This window comes from Haemorhous mexicanus, chromosome 3 (assembly GCF_027477595.1).
Source record: "Haemorhous mexicanus isolate bHaeMex1 chromosome 3, bHaeMex1.pri, whole genome shotgun sequence".
NCBI lineage: Eukaryota > Metazoa > Chordata > Aves > Passeriformes > Fringillidae > Haemorhous > Haemorhous mexicanus.
Genome location: NC_082343.1, coordinates 43432712 through 43453191, shown reverse-complemented (window position 1 = coordinate 43453191; position 20480 = coordinate 43432712). Strand labels below are relative to the sequence as shown.

Genomic DNA, 20480 nt, shown 5'->3' with positions numbered 1-20480 from the left:
AGAATTCTTCCAGACAGTGACTCCTGGGAAGGAAGTGGATTCCCTAGACTCTAGTTCTTATGAGACACGACAATCAAGTCCAGATATGTTTCTGTCTACATATTCCAGTGAAATGATTTGTCTAACTGGGTAACAACATTTTGTTATGTAATTTTACTGCGTTTTGTTTCAAGGAAGAGAATGGACTCTCTTCCTAACAAACGCAGGCTCTCCTGCAAGGGGAAGGAGGTGAGCAGTTGCCATAGTGCTCACAGGACAGACTAATGGGGTAGGGCAGAGTTACACTAACCTGTCCCCAGTTCCTGTTTCAGTGCCACCCGTCCCATTGCTGCAGCTGGAGAAGTGTTGCACCAGGAACAACAGTGTGACATTGGCCTGGAGGATGCCACCTTTGAGCCACAACCCAGTGGAGGGTTATATCTTGGAACTTGATGATGGAGATGGTGGCCAATTCCGAGTGAGAATTTCATTCAGCATTTATTTGTGTTTCTTTGTATGTGAGTTTCCTCCAGATACGGATTTGTTTCTGTCTGAGGGTGGGGAGAGGGGTAGGGAAAACTGGGTTCTCAGAACATCCCTAATTCCATTGTGCTGGTGGAGAAAGCAATGCAGATGCTGCTTAATAGAAGAACCGCTGGCCTAGGTAGGAAGTTTGTTTGAGGTTATTCTCAGGGCTTTTGGAAAGAGGGCCTTGAGGTATGCCCAGTGTGTTCCAGAGTAGAAAATCCCATATGAGTCTGCTGAATATGAGAAGCTGGAAGTGGTTCATTGCACAAACCAGAAATTTCTTTGGAGCCCCTGCTCTCATCTGTCCATTGCACCCTGTTTCAACAGCTGACATTCTTGGTCCAGAAATGCAGCTCAGTCTTTCCTGATTTTCTGAGCAAAAATATGATCCTGCATAAAAATACAGGTTTCTAAACCTTTCCCCTGGGAGTGGATGAGACCAGGCTGGTGGAAGCTTTTTCCACTGTCACGCTGTGATGAAATTGATAAAAATGGAAAGGCTTCCCAAGTGCTGTCCTTCCAGATCCTCTGCGTGATGCCACAACGTGATGCTCCTGGTTGCAGGTACAGGTGCTTATGGGATCCCATACTTTTTCAACACATTTTGATGAGCAAACTAGAGAAGCAATTCAGTCAGCTTTCTTCCAGCCACGTCCTCCTAGAAGCTGTGTCCCTTCTACCTCAGGCAGACTTCATGTTCCTGTTGCTCAGGACCAGGCTGGCCCAGTGCTTTCCCTAGGGGCTCGTGCCTCAAAAGCATCTGGACATCATTGTGGAGCACAGCTGCTTTCTTCGCAAACAGGGACTTTTGCCAAAAACTTGTGATGGCATTTCTTTGGGAGCTGCAAACTGGCTTCTCCCAGGAAACCTAAAGATTTCTCAAGCTGAAAATGTCCTGGCATGGATCCACCAAAGGATCTGCCAAACCACTACCCCCATAGCCAGCAAAGGTGCTTCATTTGGACACTCCTTATTAGAAGAGGCAGCAATATTGGCAGGGCATTTTGAAGAGGGCATTGTGTTTTTTGGAAGGTCTCCTTGGTTCCTTTGACCAAGTAACATTTCACAGGGATTTAAAGAGCCTGGCTTCCACTACTGAAAGTGTGAAGAGGTTTTTTTTGCGAATAACTGCTGAGAGCTGCCAATATAGTCAATGTTATTAGGTAAGGGGTTATCAGTGTGTGATGAATGAAGAATTAGAAGAAGGTGTTCAAATTCCAGTATCTTTTATCCAGTTTATCCAGGATAAAACTTTTAAAGTGGTATTTATGTCTTGTGAATCACAAGATTTCAGGCTGGTGCATATCCAGGCTCATTTGTGTGGGTGAGTTTTGGTACTGCCAAAGGTTTTAGGGCTGCTAGCAGCGCCATGTTAAGGTTCTGGGTTGAAAAAGTTTCAAAACTATCTCAATCCTTAAAAACGTAAGGTAAAAACTTCTAAGGGGAACGGTCTGCTTGCTGTGGTAGAAGCATCCTCGGTTTTACCTGTTAAAATATAAAAGGCAGGCTTCTCAGCAATGCCATCTCAATAAGGGTTTGCTGACCTTTTAAATGGAGAATTCTATATCTGACAGCAAAGACGTTGACTGCAATTTGTCAGTATTTGATGGGTGGATTTAAAGAACATCTTTGTAGAAGCAGAGAGCATCAACCTGCATAAACTGAAGCAGTGAACAGTGGTAAACATGAAGTGGATTAGAAAATATGAGAGTTGTTCAACAAATACACAATTTTTTCACGGTCAGCATCTCTTATGACATAGAGGTAAATTATTCTATTAAAACTCTTCTTTGTCTCCATGAATGATAACCAGCTCACTCAGGACCCAAGAGATTTTGTTGTTTGTAGCACCCACCCTAGTAGCAAAGAGGACAAACACATGTCCTGCTGTAAACTTAATCAATTTCTTTCTTACTCATCACATCCTTTTGGGTTTATATGAAAGAGCCTTAACCATCAGAACTATTCCTTGGCATTCCTAAAGTCTTAACTAACTGGGATCTGAGTGGTTTGCTTAGTGACAGGTTTAAGCACTTTGGTTCCTTTGCTACCATAAACCTACAGATTTCACAGAATCAGAGAAATAAGAAGTGGAAAGGAATTATCTTTCAACCTGCTGCCAAGACAGGATTTTCTAGGCTTCTTTCAGTTGATTGTAGCCTGCATAATCTGATCCTGTTCATTGGTCTGCCTAGATGTTCCTCCCTCTGAAATATCTCACATTACAGAACTACTTGCTGTGTATGATAAATATTTGAAGATCTTTTTGATGTCTCTGTTGTCTAGATACTGTTTCATGTGGTGCATGTAATCCTAATTTTTAGGAGTTAATTTTCTTCTGGATCTGTGTTTTCAAAATCGTATTTTAACCTAGGCATGAGAGAACTTTTCCAACAGAACAAAACTTCCCCTTTTTTTTTTTTTAGTCTTATATGACCCCTTTTTTTGTCTTACATAAAATAGTGGCCACGGTGTGTCAGATACTGAGACTACTCTCCAAAATAGTAGTTTGGAGATATTTAGGATAAGAGGAGCATGAAGATCTTTCTGTGCTGCCCTTTATTGCTTTACCCTTCCAGCTTCATCTTCACCTTAGTTTGTCCAGTGCTGACCATCCTTGATGTCTCCCATGCTGTGGCTGTTTGCATTATAACAGCATAACTCATTCATCCTGGGAAGCAAAGAGAAGCTCTTCACTTTTGGCTTATATTTAGGAGTCTTCACTACGTTAAACTATGTCCCTCATTCTCTCTCTTTCTCGTTTTTTTGGAATGTTTAGGAAGTGTATGTTGGCAAGGAGACCCTCTGCACCATCGACGGCCTTCATTTCAACAGCACTTACAATGCCAGAGTCAAAGCTTTCAACTCCTCGGGCGTTGGTCCTTACAGCAAGACGGTCATTTTACAGACGTCGGATGGTGAGCTGGGCCTTTGCCACTTTCTAAATGAAAAGCTGCTGGTCTCAGTGGCAGGACACTTGCATCCCTTTGCACCCATTAATGTATTTGACACCTACTGGCATTTTCCATTATCAGTAACACTTCAGGCTTCAAGCTGTGTGATTTTAGCTGGCTGTAAAAGTCTAGGATCTAACTAAGAGACTTTCTTTATTGTACAGAAACAGTTATGCAACTCATGGGATATTTTTTGTTCCACTCTGTCTCCCTTTCTACATTTGTCTTTGGAATTTGCCTTTTTCTTCACTACTGCTTCAATTTCCCTGCAAGGTTTGATAATACAGAGATGGGAACTCATGCTTGTTCCTCTGTAATTATACTTGACATCCATACAGACAATACAGGAAGTTCATCTTCATTAATGATATTGTAATGAATTGAGAAGTGCATGCTATTATCCACTTTTATGCTGTGTTGCCAAAATAGGCCAGTATAAAATATTTATACTTTAAGAGCTTTTGGGGCCTTCTTTTCTCTTTTTTTAAAAAAACCCTTCACTTTGATAAACTAGTGAAGTCAATCCTAACCAGCACGGACACAGCTAATCTCCATTTCTATTAAAAGTGATCCTGAACCAATTCACTGACATGAGCAGTTTCCATGTCATGGAGCAGCCTTTGTCTCCTCAGTGACTCTCTTGTTACTGTGTGTGGACAGAATGTCACTACCCTTAGCAGCTAGATTTCAGGGGAACAAGCACAAATGATGCAAAGCACTTCTGAGCTGAAGAACAGCAGGGTACCAGCTCAGATTAATTGTGTGTAGATGCCTACAGTAACAAGGGAAGATGGTCTTTATTACCTCAGAGTACAGTGAGGTCTTTACAAAGGCAGAATTTTATCCTTCTTACTTGAGTTAAGCAGACAACACTTGGACACAGCCCCTCCTGGTCTAATCCTGCCTTTCCTTTTCCCGTTCCACAGTGGCGTGGTTCACCTTTGACCCCTCCTCAGCTCACAGAGACATAGTGCTGTCGAATGACAACCAGACTGCCACCTGCAACAGCTACGATGACCGGGTGGTTCTGGGCACCGCCGCCTTCTCCAAGGGTGTGCATTACTGGGAGCTGCACGTGGACCGCTACGACAACCACCCGGACCCAGCCTTCGGCATTGCCAGGATTAACGTGGTCAAGGACATGATGCTGGGCAAGGACGACAAGGCGTGGGCCATGTATGTGGACAACAACCGCAGCTGGTTCATGCACTGCAACTCTCACACCAACCGGTGAGTGCTGCCTGGGGGCTTTTCTCCTCACAGGCATTTCTTCTGCCCTGCATCCCAGGCAGGTGTCTCAGCAAGCCGTCTAGTCCAGCTCCTGGCTAAATGTACTCATTTTATTCCTTCTTAAAAATCACTAGTGACAGTGATTGCACCTTAATAGTCTCTGTTGTGTTTGTTATCCTCACAGTTACTGGTTTTTCCCTGAGATTTTGCCTAAATGCCCCCTGCTGGGACTTAAACCCATTATTGCATGTTCCACCCACATCAGCAGACACGGGCACGGCACAATGGATGCAGGACTTCTCTCATTGCTGGAGGAAGAAAGGTGGTTGGTCCTCTTCATTAGGAGGAATCTTGGCTGCAGATTGTACAATAATTAGGCTGCAGGTGTTTGTCGCCAGTTCTGACAGCTATTAAGGGTTTTGCTGTAGGTCACAGTGAGGCAGATCTGGATACAAGGGACTGTTTGGCAGTGAGGGCTAAGTGACAGCTTTCATTGTACCAAAGAGCTTTGAAAAGCACCTCAACTAGTGCAACCAACTTAGAGGAGGAGTTCAGAATGCCCCCAAGCCACTGTTACCAAGCCTCTCTCTCCCACCACTCGGAGGCTCTGTGTTGTCAATGCAACTGAGCAGCAGAGAGACATGTTCTAGCTGCAGGTACCTCCAGGGGTGGATCACACAGAGAGAACAACTGTCAGCACAGATCCTGTGTTGTGCTGACACGGTTGCATGACTTTCAGTGCTCAGGATAGTTATTTCTGCCTAGCACTGGCTTCTGTTTTGTTGAAGTGATGCCAGACTGTGCAGGGGACACAAGGTTAACTTTGCTTGAAGGTATCAGAGCAGAACTGCACTGCTCTTTTTCTGTGTCCCATGAGAGGTTCAGCCTTAGCTGAAGGTCAGCTGGGTGCTGAGACCCTTGAGAAGATCTCCTCTGAAAAGGATCCGAATTCCCTTGCTTATTTTGGAAAATGGTGTATTCATATACCTGTTCTATCGCAATGGGAAATTGATGTATGAATAAAATGACTGACTAAAGATATGTAGCAGGTCTGTGGCTGCTGAAATCAAAAGAGCTGAAACAGAGCTGAAATCACCTTCTGTTTAGTTTTCTACTGACTGTCCCACCAGACTCTCACTGTCTTAGGTGTTTTTTCTGTTATACCAAACTATTAAAACAAAGTTTTACAGTGATTTTTAAAGCACTGAAATGCAGGTGTCTCCTTAAAGTGATAAGATTGTGTCAACGTGCACTGTGTCCTAAGGTTGATTGTAATGTCTCCCACTGAATAGTCGTTTATACTCTACAGCATACCTGTGCTTCAAGGAAGTACGCTGCAATTGCTGGGAAATTTTGTTTGAAACATGGTTTGATTTTGCAGTTCATTATAGACAGGTGGAAGGACCTTGTAGCTGGATCAAAAAGCTGTCTGAAGTCACTTGGATTGTTCTCCATGGGTCCAAAAACCTTAGATCATGCTCTAAGACAATACAGAGTAAAATAACATCAGTATAATAAATATACCAAAAAGTTCTCTGTCCCTTTAACATCTTGATTCGATTCAGGGCGGAAGTAATGTTAAGCTGTATTAATTTTAATGCTCTGTGGAACAGCTTATGTTTTCTGGAAAAAAGCTGGCAACCATTCTGTGCACCACTGTCCCAGAAACCTATTTTATGGATTTGGTCCTCGGCACGCTCCTCCCGGCAAGCAGCACACAAGCTATGCAAAAGCTTTTTGCTGGGAAACCCAAGCAATGGAAACACTTAGGATTTCCAATCATCCTGCTTAATCAAGAGAACAAAGTGCTTTCTGTTGTAGATAGTTTCCCAGTTTTTACCTGATAAAACACAAAAGGCATGTGCAAGGCATGGATAGACCCATGGAATATCTGTTCAAGGGAAGTACACTCGCAAAGGGCATGTAGTCTTATGAAATCACATGTGCTTCAATGAAATTAGGTCTAGGCATTATATTTTTAACTGTGACAGTCAACTAGGTCAGTTTTTTAACTCATTAGCTGTAATAGTCTTGTGGAAACAGTTATTGCTGCCTATTTGTTTTTCCCTGCTGGAAACAAGTGCATGACAGCACAGCATCACAATCCAAAGCAAATTCATTGTCAACTTTTAACCTCCGGGATGTTGTTGTGGTGAAAGTTACACCTTAGTAATAGTTTCTTGCTTCCTAAACTTTGTGAGAATAAATTAGGGTAATTAATAAATGACTAGTTTCAAGGATAACCAGAGATAGAGCTCGAAAGACTAATTTGTGTGATCTGTCACATTTTCTGTTCCTTTCACTCACAGCATGCAAAATTGGATCTAGCATGACTTCTGTAAGGCTAGAAGGGGCATGAACAGGAGACTCTAATGCACCCAGAAACAGAGGGATCCTTTTGAGAACAGGCTGAGGAAACTGGTTGAGAAAATACTTTAGGGCAGAGAGATAGGTTTTGGAGGCACCTTCAAGTCTTGTTGTTCCCAGAAATCTGAGCCTGGGAAAATCATGGCACAGATCCTTCCAGAAGCTATGCTAAGGCACATGGAGGACAGGGAGGTGATCGAAGACAGCAAGCATGGCTTTACCAAGGGCAAGTCCTGCCTTACCAACCTCGTGGCCTTCTATGGTGGAGTGAGTACAGCAGTGGACAAGGGAAGAGCTATGGGCACCATCCATCTGCACTTCTGTAAGGGCCTTGATATGGTCCCCCACAAAATCCTTCTCTCCAAATTGTAGACACGTGGATTCGATGGATGCCTGATGGATAAGGAATTGGTTGGATAGTCCCATCCAGAGGGTAGTGGTCAGCAGCTAGATGTTCAGATGGAGGCTGGTGACAAGTGGTGTCCCTCAGGGGTCCATACTGGGGCCAGCTCTATTGATTGTCTTCATCAATGTCATAGAGAGTGGGATCAAGTGCACCCTCAGCAAGGTCACAGATGACACCAAGCTGAGTGCTGTGGTTGACACACCTGAGGGATGGGATGCCACCCTGATGGACCTGGACACGTTCAAGAAGTGGGGCCACGGGAACCTCATGGGCTTCAACAAAGCAAAGTGCGGACCCTGTGTCTGGATCAGGGCAGGATGGAGGATGAAGGGATTGACAGCACCCCTGCCAAGAAGGACTTGGGGATATTGGTGCCCAAGAGGCTGATCATGTTCTGTCAGCGTGCACTTGCAGCCCTTGCAGAAGGACAGCTGTATCCTGTAAAAAATTGTCAGAGGGACGGAACCTCGCTCCTTTGAAGGAAGGCTGAGAGAGTAGGGATGCTCAGCCTGGAGAAGAGGAAGCTCCAGGAAGGTCTGATTGTGGTTTTTCAGTACTTAGAGGGGGTTTATAAGAAAGATGGGGACAGTCTTTTTAGCAGGGCTTGTTCTAGGACAAGGGGAGATAGTTTTGAACTGTAAAAAGCTAAATTCAGACTAGCTGTAAGGAAGAATTTTGTTTACAATGAGGGTGGTGAAACACTTGAACCTGTTGCTCAGAGTGGTTGTGCATGCTCCATCCCTAGAAACATTCAAGCAAGGTCAGATTGGGTGGGCTTCTGAGCAACTCAACCTAGTTGAAGATGTCCCTGCTCTTTGCAGGGGGGTTGGACTAGATGACCTTAAAAGGTCCCTTCCAACCCAAACTGTTCTGAGTGGTGCTGTATGCCCATTAACAAGAGGCACTGACATTCAATGCAATGGATCTGTTCCTTGGCAAAGCTCCCAAGAGCAGGACTAGCAGGTGCTACAGGCAATACTCCAGCCACTTCATGTCTATGGAAAAAAGGAGGTGTAAATCTCCTTGAAATATTTTATACTGAAATATTTTATACTGAAAAACAGAAAGTTGAAATCTAGAGTATTTACATTTTAGTCTTAAAAGTCTCTTGCAATCAGGAGAGTCTCTTCATTGACTTCAGAGATCTCAAAAGCAGTTTTTTGCATCACATGGAAATGCTACAACTGAATGAAAAATGCTATAATTAGCAATAGATATCATGAAGTTTTTAAGATGCTGTAAAGCCAACACTTAAAATATTGTAATGGAGAATTGAATTAATTATTCAGTTTATTAAATTGTTCATAAATGATTAATATTTATTTTTAAATAATAGTGAAACTACTCTTCTTAATTCCTCAAGCCAGTTCATGCAATCATATCCTGCATATTGTCCAAGCTGTTACTGAAAGCATCTTGGAATAACAGCCTCTACTACTACAGGCAACTGCATTTTTCATGGTAGCCTAATTCCCTTTTCTGTACTCTGACCTTTCAGGCTTCTGCACAGCACTTCTGCACTCAGGACTTAGTGTTGTACACAGAAATTAAAATCTTCAGATAATTTACTTGAAAAAAATGAAACAGTGTTGCCTATCTCCAGAATTGGATTGTCCTTTAATAAATACTAAGTATTTATTAAGGGAGCATTGCAACAAAAAAGTTGCATTTTCCTTTTACATGAAAGATTACTGGCTTGTGTGGTATAAGTGTCATTAAGAAGCTTAAGTAAAGGAGCAGGTTTTCTACATGGTGCCACAGAAGTGTACCAGGAGGGAGCAACATCACTTTGAGTCTCTTGAGCTGTTTGGCTTTTTTACCACAACAAAAGCATTTATTAGAAGAATTAGCCTGTAAAGCTGTCAAAATGGTGTACATAAGAGTGAGGAAATGTACTGCAGAAGTTTTCTCATAAAACAGACTCTCCCAGTCTCCTCCTAGAGAAAGGAACCAGGAAAATAGTCCAAAAAGTGCTGGAGTCCTCTAAGTACTGTTCCCAAGGAAGCATGGGATGCTGAGTAAGAGCAGCTGTTCAGCCCCAGCAGAAGTCCAGCCTCCCTTGTAGCAGTGTGGTGAAGAGCTACTGCCTGCTTCTGTCCTCCCTAAATCCTGCCAGAGCCACTTTTTGCTGTGGGGAGATGATGGAGTAAGACTGGGGCAATCTACCTGCTGAATTCCTGCAGAACTTGGGGCAGGAATAAAGGGAGAAGGTCCCCATCCTTCTGCTCTGCCCCCACACCCCTGTGGCTCGTGTAGGGGCCTCAGCTGGGTCCTGCCCTTGCCTGCTTGGAATCTGCAGGCAGAATCTATCTCCTCTTCAGTGGGGCTGTCCCCAGGGGCTGCAGAGGGGTCACTCAATGTCACTGTGCAGCACACAGCTAATTAGTCCATGAGAAACAAATTAACTTGTCACATAGGAAAGAACATCATAATCTCAAAGAAATGTTGCTGTTTCTGTTTCCCTAAGAGATTCTATGTCATTTAAAAGGATGCAATAAAATCCATTTTAAGCAGGATCTAAAATGTGGTGTCCTACATGGAAAGCTGTTCCTAAACAGAGAGGAAAAAAAAGTAATCTACTTGTAAATAGGTCCAAATCATAATATTTGCTTCCCACAATCTCATAGTGGGTTTTATGACTGAGGGCTTTTAATAAAAACAGTCTATATAGTGAGATACTCATGGTAGGTAAGCATCTTAAGTTTTGATGGAAAATAATTTATTTTGTGGTTTTGGAGAAGAGCTCAGCGAGAAACCTATTAATACTTATAGGACCAGAGATCAAATCAAAGGCATCTGAGAACAGTGAATTTTCACATCTAAAACCTCTCCGAGTCAATCCATGATTCTTAGCTATACTGTTATTGTTTGAAGAGCTTTAAATGGAGAAGTCAGAACAGTTTTCTGTAATCTACCTTCAGATGAAGTGCCACGTGCCGCATTTAGTCTAAAGGAAAACACTTTGTGACACCTAGTGGACAAGGGGAAAATTTCTTATCCTGCACTACATTCTTCCTAATCGTATTCCAGTCCCCCCTCCTTTTTACTTTTTTTATGTTTTGCCTGCCTATTGTGATAAATTTTATGATAAAATGCCGTTAATCTCATGAATGTTGTGTGCCTGAGGCGAGTGCATGGGACATAAGACAGCTGCTTCCTTTCCTACTGCAAATTATTTGAAATCTGATTTACCCCGAACAAATGGTGTCAGGCTGTAAATCCATTGCAGAGCCCCATGATATCAGCAGAATGGCTGTGCCTGTGGCCAATCTGCTCATCTAGTGGGTATTTTTGCTCAGTGTCCTTTAAAGTGATTCTGAGTTTGACTAACCCCCGAGTCAAAGTGCATTAATGTCAAATCGCTCGAGCGTGTAATGGCTGGCTGAGTGTGTCCTGGCAAGCTCTGCCACTGCAGAAGCTCTCAGCAGCTGCTCCTGACACAACCAATTATCACTGGTATTAATAACCCTGCCTGCACACTCGAGACAGCTCCCAGTCCTATAGCTGAGCACCATACCAGTCAGAAGCTACGCTTAGGCCTAACCAGTACCAACTTTCCTTCCTCCCCAAAACCGCTCTCTGTTGTACCTGTGCTCCTCCCTGGGCTCTGGGAATCTGGGTTCCCTTAGAGCATGCCAGGGTGAGTAGTTGAACTTAAAGTCTCTCTCTGGAGCTGTTAGCAGGCATATTGATTAGAAATGAACACCTAACAAAACAGCTTCCTGCTATTTCATTTCCTGCCATGCATCACTTCACTGTAACAGGAATACTCAGGGGTGATGTGTCTCCAGGACTCCACTGGCTCAATTCCCAATTTGTCATTAGCTGTTAGCTCTGGACCCCATTTTCACCTCTTAAATTGCAGTTGCAGGAGAAGTGGATCTAATTTCTGTTCAGGATCCCTTCATTAAGCTCCCATGGATGTGCTGTGTATGCCTCAGATAAAGGTGTGGATCAGTCATCCCCAAATGCCTCAGGGATAATCATTTCCCTGTGCTGCTCCAGGCTGTCTGTGCTTAGTCAGGCTGGCTGGTCCTGGAGAGAGCAGCACAGTGTGCTCTGCCTTCACCAACAATGTGCCCTTTGTACCTTAGGACTGAAGGAGGCGTTTCTAAAGGTGCCACTGTTGGTGTGCTCCTGGATCTGAACAAGCACAACCTGACCTTTTACATAAATGGGCAGCAGCAGGGGCCTCCAGCGTTTGAAAACATCGAGGGCGTCTTCATGCCGGCACTGAGCCTCAATCGGAACGTCCAGGTAAATCTGCAGTCCAGCCCCACTTACCCTTTCCAGCTAAAGGAGCTGATAGCATCATCTGTGGGTAGTCAGTACAGACAGGGGTTCTTTTCCTTCTCAGGCTTACATCTAGGCTACTCACACTCTTTGGACTACATTTGACCTTCTGCCTTGCCTGTCCAATGTGAAGAGTAATGCTGTAAAACAGTAAAAGTACCTGCTTGCACTAACTGCTGCTCTGATTTTCCTGCAATGCTTCACTTGGAAAGCAGTGTCTCTAAAATTCTCCCCTGCCAGTTTGACTAAAAACCATCCTAATTTTTCCTAGATCTCATGTTTGGAGATAATTAACATTGGAAAATGACTGAAGTATGAGCAGCACGGTGGTAAGGAGAGCAAAGGCAACATAGGTCAGGGAATTGGCACAACAGAGCATATCAGTCAGCACGTCATTCTTGTGCTCTGTGTACAAGAGGTTTTCCTCTTGTCTTTAACTATAACACATTTTTACTTCAAGACCACTGCTTATGGCTAGAAACTGGGTGTGGTATGAGAGAGAACCTGTGGAAATACCCAGGAGCCTGAGGACTGAAGGAAGTCAGCTTAGGTCAGGTAGGACCAGGACAGCCAGGGTGGAACACTCATCATGTCCATGGGCTCCACTGCAGGACCTCTGTCCTGAAGAACTTGGGGTCCCTCATGCAGACATCCCATCAATCTTCTACCCACCTACCTACCTACCCACCTACCTACCTTGTGGATACCTACTACTGGTGGCTACATTTGGGAAAAGATACAGACACCTGGCTTCTCGGTCCCAAAGTATTCAGGAGGGAAGGGGGAAGGAGACTTGTTCATTTCAAAGACTAGATATCATCTCCATTAATAGTCTTGATTTAAACTTGGACCTGCAGTCCCGCAGCTCTTTCCATGTCATTTGCCTGCTCTTTGCTGAGGATGTCTCCGTTTTGAATCTAATGTTATTTCTTCTTTGCGCAGGTGACCCTGCACACAGGACTGGAGGTGCCACAATCTGTAAAACAGCCCAAGTTGCCCAACAACTAATGAAGCCCCATCTGACACTGTGCTGGATTCTGTAAGATTTCTCAGTGTGTTTTGGCACTTTTCAGTAAGTCAGTAAAAAAGCATCCTCTTCCCTGACTTGAAACACTGTGCAGCATGCTGCTCACCGAATAATCGGCTGGTTAGAGCCAGGCCACTCCATTTTCAATTTAACAGCCGTAGCAAGCACATCCACTGGACTGGCACTCGACTGCAGATGGGTACCTGAACATATCTACTCTGCATTGCATACATATGTACACTCATGTGCACACACACACACACAAACACATCTGTAAAGCAAAAGGTTAAATGAGTGTATTTTCTCTCTCATGGCTGGATTTGTGCTTAAGTATTAGGGATGCTGGAAAAAATGGGTGAGATTGAAAGACGTTGGATGTTGGAGCAGTTTACCAGTAGATGAACTGGATTCCCTTGCCACCTGAAGTCCTTAAATAAAGAAAGCATATGTTTTGACAGCTGAGGTGGAGGTTATATGCTCAAGAATTCCTGGTTGTCGATTCCATTCAGGGGCTCAAATGATCATGGATTATTCCTTCTGGCTCTAGACTGCAGTAAGCTACAGGATAATGTCCCTTTAGAATTCAGTGGCAGAACTTACCTGCAATGACAACAAGATTGGTTCCCAAACGCTGCCATGAAATAGCTGGGTTGATTTTAGCTAACACCATGATACATGCAGAATTCAGGTACAGAAAGTCAAAAGAAAAACATCCTTGATGCATTTTAATGTTTGTTATTTAGGCATGAGTGTGGAGACACTTAGAGAAGATGTGACTGTGGTTATCAGCGCAACTCTTAAAAAACAGCACGTGAGAGATTCCTTTGAACTGAAATGATACAAGATTTATTTAAATATGGCACACGCAAAGTCTCCCACATTGAGAAATGATGCTTTCCAGCCTTGATCCTAATAAAACCTGTGCAGCTGTAGTTCCAATGTAGCTTTGAGATCTGAAGCCTTAATTTTCTTTTAGATTACTGTGAGCTAATTAATGTCTTGATCCTAATGAAACACTTGAGTGAGATTAATAGCAGTAATGCAAAACCCATCCCTAAGAATTTTTCTGTATTGGGACATAAATCTTTTGCAAGACTTGATCTGTGCCTGGCATGTCCCACAAAAACGAGCAGCCATTTCAGGTGCTGCCTGTGACAGCTGGAGTCTGACTGACAGTGATCTTTTCTCACTGCCCTGGCACTGTCACCTGCATGCAGTTGTCAGAAAAACAAACACTAGTTTGCCTGTGTGCTTTGTTTCCTCTGAACCCAGTTAACATGTTTAGAGGAAACACGTGTGTGTGTGTGTGTGTGTGTGTGTGTGTGTATAGTGGCAATGCCTGAGGACGAGATGCAGCAGGCTTGGTGAGCCCATGACATCTTGGACTCTTGTCACTCTAACCCTATAGAGGTGTGGTGCTATCAAACAAGAAGAGCATAAACTTTCAAATCCTATCAATGTACTATTTCCTTTTTTAAAATCCTGCTGCTTATACAAATTTTCCTCTTCAAGCATACGTATACGCACACGCATATTCTTATCAGGCATGTAATTTTTAAACCTGAAAACAAATATTCTGACCAAAATCCAGCTTACTGCCTTGCATTAAAGCATAGCCACGGGACAAAGAGCCCAGGCCTGCCTTCAGGCAGCCTGCCAGCCCCCAGATATCCTGCTGCAGGCCCACTTCTGCTCTCTGTCTGGAGCACATCACTCCGGTAGTGCTGAGTGATGGCAAGGCTTCCCTGTGGCAAACAGCCAGGATCCTCCCGTGGGTCATCTCACCTCAGAGCCATTGTGGGAAGGGAAAGGCAGCCCAGAACAGAGCTGGGCTATTGCACAGACACAGAGCAGTCTGCCATCCTGCTGCCTGTAGCCAGCCAAGCATCCTGTAGCCCACCTCTCCTGCAGGACAGCAACGTACCTTCAGCAATGTCAAGACTGAAACAGGAAATAAAACCAATGATGGAAAAATAATAACATATGCTTTTAAGTGAGGAAGCAACAACACTTCCTTTAAAATGTGGAATGGATTGTATTAGTAAACTTGTAGACAATGGAATAACTGTGCTATGCTTATCTTGGTTTTGTAAAGAATATCAGAGACCAGCTGTGTTATAATCTTCGGTTTCATTCAATACCATACGAACTCATGCAAGATTTTCTAATTAGCAGGTCTGTTTTCACCTACCTCAGCTAGAACGCTACCAGACCCCAAATTTCCTCTTGAGTGTGCTCTTCTGCAAACCTAACAGTTGTAATCATAGCATTGGCTTTGAGTATTGTCAGTCAAAGTAGTGTATGGGAATATTGTACATAAATTGCACATAGTTTTTTATATGGGGAAACATCCTGTGATAATTTTAATATGGAAGGCACTCCACTTTCACTTGTATTAGACAGGGCATTGTTTGTTTTGGGGCAGGATCTTTGTCTTTACTCCCAACTTTTGCAAAGGAAACTGAAATGAATTTACATCTTTCCAATTTTCAACCATTGCCAGATGTTTAAAATTAATTCTGAATGACTTTTAGAAGTGTTTGCAGTACTCAGTTTTCGTTTTCATAGTTGCTTTGGTGTCAGTTCCTGGTGTTTTATATCTTGAGGAGAACACATTGAGTGACATGTTGATTTCTAATGAGTATATGGACAGTAGGTAGAAGCAGTGAGTAGAGAAGCTCAGTTTTTACCCTCTACGCATTCCAACAATCACAAAAGTAGGGTAGCTACCATTATATTCTCCTTTTAACCTAGTAGAAATGCAAATAAGTTAAAAGGAACACAGTTAGAAGTAGGCTACCTGCATTAGTAAGACTATTTTACCCTAGGTAAAAAACTAAACAAAGGGTTTGCATGTGTTGGTTGTGTACACAATCAAGAACTTACATTTGGCATGGCCTGTAGCAATAAACCCGTTATCCTCATAGAGTGCACTCTTGTGACTTCAGCTGGGTACATTTTCATAGTTTGATTAACAGAAATAATGCTTAAGTAGTTACAATTACTCTAGGAAACTAACAACTCCACACATTAGTATTTATGCAGAGCTTGCAGGGGCCATCTGAACACAAGCAGGGAGAGGTGGGGCACTCGCACTCCCACTCCTCTGCTCAGGATGGAGGTAGTTTCCTTCTCTGCAGGCAACTTCCCCAAGGTCCATCTCATTACAAACCCAGCAGTTTGCACATTCTCCATGTGTAGTATCTCTTATGCCAGTTTTTGTTTCCTCCAAATCCTTTCTTTAGGAGGGAGTCAGCCTTTAGTCCTTGCAGGAACAGCGTTGCTGACTGTTCAGGGAGAGCCCAGAGCACGGAGGAGTGGAATAGTGGAATCCAAGGGGACCACTTTGTGTGCTCTTCTTCCTTTTGTTCCCTCAAAGTATTTCTGCAGCTCTCTGGGGCTCCAAGCTCACCCAAAGCTGCCTGTCATGGGACTCTACAGCTCCTACAGGCCAGGCTGCTTCTTATAAGCAGGAGAGCAAAACCTCTTGCACTGGGCTAAATCCCATCCACTATGGTAGAGAGCCCACACGAAGTAGCTGTAAATTGACTTAACATTTAAAAAAACCCCACCAAAACACAAAGAGGCCCTCCCCTTATTAACATAACAAAGCTTGACTTCTGCACACACCAGTATGGAACCTCTGAACAGCTGCAAAATAAATACTGCAGTTGAACTTTCTGTCCTGCAGAGCGACAAAGGACTCTCAGTTTTCACCGACCCCTGGGAGCCCCAACCTTAGCCTTTTGCAAACCTTCTTCCTGGCTCTTTCCTCTGCCAATTTCCATTAAGTTCAGGAGCACTGTCAGACTTCCCAAAGCACGCAATGCTATACAAATTCCACTTCCTCCTTTTCCCTCATCAACTTGAAAAGAGCTCACAAGATCTCTTAGTAAGACTTAATGTCAATATAAGCACACATGTAGCTGACAATCCCTTGCTCCTTCTGCTGTGGAAAGGTATGTGCTGTAAAATTAATCTCAGTGAGGACAGTAATATACTGTGATGTAAAATTTGGAAAGCAATTTGACTTCTAAAAACATAGAAAAGATGGGCAAACAGCACTGTCACCTCCTATACTTGCCTATGCACTTAAGATACATAGAGGAAAATATATTGGACTGAACAAAATAAATAAAATAAGCATGAGCTTACATTTATCAGAGTTTAAGAGGAAAAAGTATTAAATGTAATTTATTATATGCATTACGTTCCATCATGTTGTAAATAATGCCATGATAGTGTATTGCTGTAGTTTGTTCTTGGCTGGTGATAGAGTTCTGTGGTAGTGCTGTGTGAGTTGTTTTTTATTTTCTTTTTTTTCCCCTCAAATCATAGTTAGTAAAGATGGCAGAGACCACCCCACACTCTGGTTTCCCAGTTGTTCTAGAGCAAGAAGAAATGTGAGATGCAGCTTTTTTTGTTGTTGTTTTCTCACACGACAATATTTCTTAAAGTAAGAGAGATGGGATTAAGGCCAAGCTGCCACCACCACTGTATGAAAAACACTGTGTTTGAACTGCCAGCAAGAGGTGGTGTATTTATGGACCACAGTTCAGATCATCTGTCCCTGTGAAAAGGGACACAAAATTCCACAACCTGGGAACAGCAGCTTTCTGGTGCCATCTGGTACGTCCTTTGGTCACAAACAGAAAGATGAGGAAGGAGAATTGTTAGACCTTATCTCAGGCTTTACTAGCTTTGCAGCATTCTGCTTTAAATAGCAAAACCAAGAATTCAGTTTTGAACCAAGCATCTTGGCTAGATCAACTTTGGAAGGGAGATTACAGTTACAGATCAACCACATTGCAAATGTAAAGGGCACTTGTCACTGAAAATTACCAGGCAAAGATGGAGACTCCTTTTATCTTTAAATTTTTTTTTTAGGGACAAAAAAAGTGAGCTGCTTCTAGTTTTTACTGACAACATTTCCGGTGGTTCCTCTGCCCAGCTCTACTGAATGCTGCACACACAGAGCCAGGCGGAGCAGCAGCCTGAAGCACAAATCCATCATTAATAAGACACATTTGGTCTTCTCAGGTGCAGAAAGAAGCCCATATGCAAACCCAAGAGACTAGATGTGTGGGGCTCCTGCATCATTGCACAATACAGGAGACAGATGTGTGTTTCACTGACAGAGGCACTCAGCAGCATTTATCCCTTCTGTTAAATGACCTTTTTGTTACATTTGTTATTGCAAACAGTTCCAAGCAGAATTAATTAAAAATTTATTTTTATGCTAATTGGAGAATTTCTAACATTTTCCTGTGAAGCAGTAGATAGAAATATTCCTGGATCCTGATTGCATTCCTTTATCTTCCACCTCCCTTAAATGTTGTCAATAAAAACACTAACCTTCCTAGGTAGCATGGTGAGAAGACATTATGTGATGAATATTAAAAATAAATGCATGAGGAAAACCTGCTGTTATTTCTGATTGTTATATGAAGCATGAGTAACACTAATTTAAATGTTGGCAACTAAAAAACTGCAAAGAAATAAGAAAATGGTGTTCAATTCTGGTTAAATGGAAGACAAGAAGTTGTTTCTAAGTTTTCTTAACTACAACATTTCTTTTCTTTACTATCATTTCCCATAGCTTATATGAATTTGGAGCTGGTGAAATATACATCTCTGCTATATGTATCTGTCACCAGATCAAGAGGAAAATACAAACTTTTTATAATTTTGTACCTGTAGCAAACGTTTGTATTTTTTGAATTAGAAACAAACTGCTTTTTGTCTTTTGGTCCAACTAAAACTTTGTGTATTATTACTATTATTACCCTTTTGGAAAACCTGATATATAAGTTTATGCTGTTTTACGGTTTATAAATAAATTCTTATAACATTGCCAACAAATCCAGCATCAGTACCCTACTTATTATTACAAATTATGATTATATAGATGAGGCATTCATACAGTTTGCATGCCTACCTCCTACTGTTGATACTGCTTTATTACTTACAGTCAAGAATAATCCAGTAAATGCAGAAATCCAAGAGTGTCCTTCCTTAGAGCAACCATCTGTGCCTCAGCTTCAGACATATCCTGATTCAGTGCATGGAACACCTCTGTCAGCACAAACACCTAGCTAGCTAGCCAGAGCTAGCACCCTGCTAGCTCTGGCTTGTGTTGGTTACAGAACTCTTGGGAAAGATGTGACCCACCTTAGACACTTTGGGAAATCACCCAGTCTCCAGAAGGTTCTGACACTGGAATAAGCAGAAAGAACCATAGCATTGGTAGGTTCTCACTGGAAAGCCCTTTGGGGAAGTGCAAAAGACTGGGCAGAAGGCTTGTCAGACTTTGTGAGATGGTTTGAAATGACTGATGGTCTTGGAGCTGCACACCTCTGTCAAGCAGATGGCCTGTGAGGGACTCCACAGTGCTTCAGAGGCAGCACACCCAGCACACCCAGCCCCTGGAAAAAGGCACTCACACAACCTTCACAGACATCTATCAGTAAGGCAGAATAAAGCATTCTGACAGCAGCGCCAGGGTAAGAAACAGGAACCCAGCCAAAACAATCAGGAGAAAGTACAGACAACGGTGTGGAGACACATCAATCATAGCCTTTCTTTTCTTCCCCTGCAAAAAACACAACTTGTCATCAACTCTTATGGCAAAGGGTTTGACTGGGGAAAAAAAGATTCTCACATATGGCTTAACACATAGGGAAAAAGGGAATAAAGATAACTGCAATAGGAAAAGGCATGAGAAAGAGTGCAGATAAGGAGAAATCCTCAAGTTCCTCCTTTACACCTCATTCCTCTATGCAACTGCAGACAGAGGGCAAAATAAGATGTGCCCTGCTCTCCTGTCCCCATAATCAATGTTATTCAGTCAATACTGGCTTTCATGTATCAGTGTGTGCTCCAAAACCAACACAGCTTGCTGTTGGTACACTTGCATACTCTGTTCATCACCAACACACACCAGCCCAGAGAAACACTAGGTGCAACAGGTTCTCAACACTCTCCTTTGCCAATGTTGGTGACGCATCCAGTAATAACAAAACAAGACTGAAAGTACCATGATTATCTGAGCACAGCATTCCAAAAGAAGTGTAGCGTGCCCAGCTCAAAACACCTTGGAGACATGATATGAAAAAGCAAACCTATCTCCATGTAACAGAAGCCTTTCATAATGCATACAACACATTAAGTGTGAAAATACAAAACTTTGAATAAACTTTTCATTTCCTTCCCCCAAAAAGTTTCACATTCCACTGTCAACTTGGCATTTCAGTTTTCAATTTTTTACTTTAAGAAATTATTTTTTTCAACTTTTTTCAGATCTTACAAGCACGACTGCAAAAGTTACACTCCATTCTGACTAAGTTTCACTCCCAAATAGCTTTTGGGAGCTGTGGAGGTGGAAACTGAACATTTTAACTTACCAAAGCTGATGGAGAACGTGAAGTCCCACATTATATGCCACGTGAGATGAACAAAACTTTATCAAGAAGTGAGCAGTAAAAACTAAGCTCAAGGATTAACCATGAATTGTAAAATACAGGTTATCTTACAACATCCAAAGCAACATCTGTTGCCTCAACAAGTCTTGATGCTCTGTACTAAATTCTTAGTGGTTACACCTTCACACGCCATCGTGATTTGACATTTCTCTAATGTCAAATAAGTCATTAAGTCTGTAACCAGACAGGAATCTTAATTCTAGTTTGAATCTGCA

General features: G+C 42.6%; 1 protein-coding gene across 3 annotated transcripts in view; it reads left to right on the top strand.

Annotated features, from left to right (window-relative positions):
* TRIM67 (tripartite motif containing 67) overlaps positions 1-12765 on the top strand; it is a 33757-nt gene extending 20992 nt beyond the window's left edge. For all 3 annotated transcript variants that reach the window (XM_059843357.1, XM_059843356.1, XM_059843355.1), the window contains 5 exons: positions 312-457; positions 3287-3425; positions 4388-4691; positions 11559-11721; positions 12700-12765. In XM_059843357.1, the coding sequence (XP_059699340.1) occupies positions 312-457; positions 3287-3425; positions 4388-4691; positions 11559-11721; positions 12700-12765 (818 nt within the window). The remainder of the gene's footprint in view (positions 1-311; positions 458-3286; positions 3426-4387; positions 4692-11558; positions 11722-12699) is intronic.
* The last annotated feature ends 7715 nt before the right edge of the window (positions 12766-20480 follow it).